Here is a 2,163-nt window from a genome sequence, read left to right as displayed (position 1 = left end):
AATTGGGGAAAATGTCACTTTATGGTAACGGAAGGGATTGTTTTGGGTCATAAAATTTCTTCCAAGGGAATTGAGGTTGATAGAGCCAAAGTGGAAGTCATTGAAAAACTCCCACCACCAACCAATGTGAAGGGAATCAGAAGCTTTTTGGGTCATGCTGGTTTTTATAGAAGATTCATCAAAGACTTTTCAAAGATTGCCAAGCCCGTAAGCAGCCTCCTTGTTAAGGACGCACCATTTGTGATGGATGATGAGTGCCTTAAGGCGTTTGATGTTTTGAAGAAAAAAATGATTTCTGCTCCAGTAATTGTAGCTCCTGATCGAAATCAAGATTTTGAGCTGATGTGTGATGCTAGTAATTATGCCATAGGTGTTGTTCTTGGCCAGAGAAGAGAGAAAGTATTTCACACTATTTATTATGCAAGTAAGGTTTTGAATGAAGCCCAGTTGAATTATGCCTCCCCAACCTTCATCCTGAACAGCTCATATTCCTGCACAAGAGAGTTCTTTCTAGCACGTTTTACCTCGTCAGTACGTTCATGTGTCCCTTCAAGAACTTCCCACATTTCTTTGGCAGTCTTGCATTGGGAAATCCTGAAAAACTCATCCATAGTTAGTGCAGAAGCAATTACATTCCTAGCCTTAACATCACACTGTGCTCTATGGTTCTCATCCTGAGTCCACTCTGAAAAGTTTTTCAAAACAATTTTTCCATTCACAATTTGAGTGGGCTCAAATGTACCGTTTAGAGTTGCATCCCAAACTCCTTTATCCATGGATGCAAGAAAAAATTGCATCTTTATTTTCCAAAAGGCATAGTTTTCTCTAGCAAATAGTGGTGGTCTATTTGTGGATGCACCTTCACTAAAGGTTTGAAAATTGAAAGTCATTTTCCAGGATCAATCGATTAAATGGAAATAGTAATTAATTAGTTTTACAAATATTTTATGAAAACCTGCTCTGGTGCCAATTGTTAAAATAGAATGGCTCAATTTCTCACACCAAGAGAGGGGGTGATTGGTGAAGTGTAAAAACCAAAAGCTTTTAAAATCGTTTTCACTAAAATTAATGCCTTTATACTTTTTCTTGAATTGCACGGTAAAAGATTTTCAATGCAACGAAAACTTAATCGAATAAGTACAGAAAGTAATCGATTGAATAAAAGAGAGTAGGGATCAGAAAATTCAAACACTGAGTTTTTATACTGGTTCGACCAAGCCTACATCCAGTGTCCTTCCAACCACAGGAAGTCAATGCACTATAAAGATCAAGGTTTTTACAACAATGTTTTTATAGAGATCTCACGTCAAAAACATAAAACACCTCTTTAATCCTCTAATCTAATATAGGCAGTCAACAACAAGACCAACAACAAGAATCCCCTCTTCTGTCGTCTAACCCCTTTGAGGCACCCTCAAAGTCAAGAACACACACACTCTTATTCCTGTAGCCACAACAGGGAACTCAAATCAATCTTCAAGAGATTGTAGAATCTGATCACACATTAACACTCAAGTGTGCAGATTTGATCAGTCTTTGAAACACAGCAGTCTTGGTCTTCAAGAAATCACAAGTTTTTGATCACCACGGTCAATCTTATTTCTTGGAGTTTTTCCTCTCTTTCTGTAAGATCACAACTTTCTGTAAATGATATGAAATTGTTAGAATTACCAAAAGTTCTTACAGAATTTAAATCTGCGTCAATTTATAGTATAACACATATCAGACGTGTTTTAATCGAATGAGCTACTAACGTAATCGAATATAACATTCATTTATAACAGAATTAGCAGCAGTCAAACAAATAATTGAATGTACAATTGATGCAATCGGCTATCATTTAATGCTTGGTCAACATATTTAAAAATATGACCGTTATGTTAGTTGCTACCAGCATTTAACAGATTTTCAAAACATCAACTAACTTATTCGAATACATAGTGCATGCATTCAATTAAGTGAATTTTTTTGCACAGTTTTGAAAACTTTTCTCTTTTAAAAAAACTCACAACACACTTCAAAATAGTTTGTGCAAACACACGAGTTTCAATCGATTCACCCCATAATGTAATCGACTTAAAACTGTTGTTTTGCCACACATTTAAAGTTCAACCATAGTGCTTGTGATTTTTCTTTTCCCGAAAACATATGTCATGCATACAC

General features: G+C 35.8%; 1 protein-coding gene across 1 annotated transcript; it reads right to left on the bottom strand.

Annotated features, from left to right (window-relative positions):
• Positions 1–452: 452 nt before the first annotated feature.
• Positions 453–776, bottom strand: LOC148203873 (uncharacterized). Its single transcript, XM_088107792.1, has one exon. The coding sequence runs from the start codon at positions 774–776 to the stop codon at positions 453–455; it is 324 nt and encodes a 107-aa protein (XP_087963918.1).
• Positions 777–2,163: the final 1,387 nt, after the last annotated feature.

Source organism: Vigna umbellata, chromosome 2, assembly GCF_029865625.1.
Source record: "Vigna umbellata cultivar VRB3 chromosome 2, Vumbellata_1.0, whole genome shotgun sequence".
Classification (NCBI taxonomy): domain Eukaryota; kingdom Viridiplantae; phylum Streptophyta; class Magnoliopsida; order Fabales; family Fabaceae; genus Vigna; species Vigna umbellata.
This window is presented reverse-complemented; position numbering and strand designations above follow the sequence as displayed.

What these genes read in the sequence shown, in the direction of transcription:
- LOC148203873 (XM_088107792.1), bottom strand. Translation starts at nt 776, where the DNA reads ATGGATAAAGGAGTTTGGGATGCAACTCTAAACGGTACATTTGAGCCC.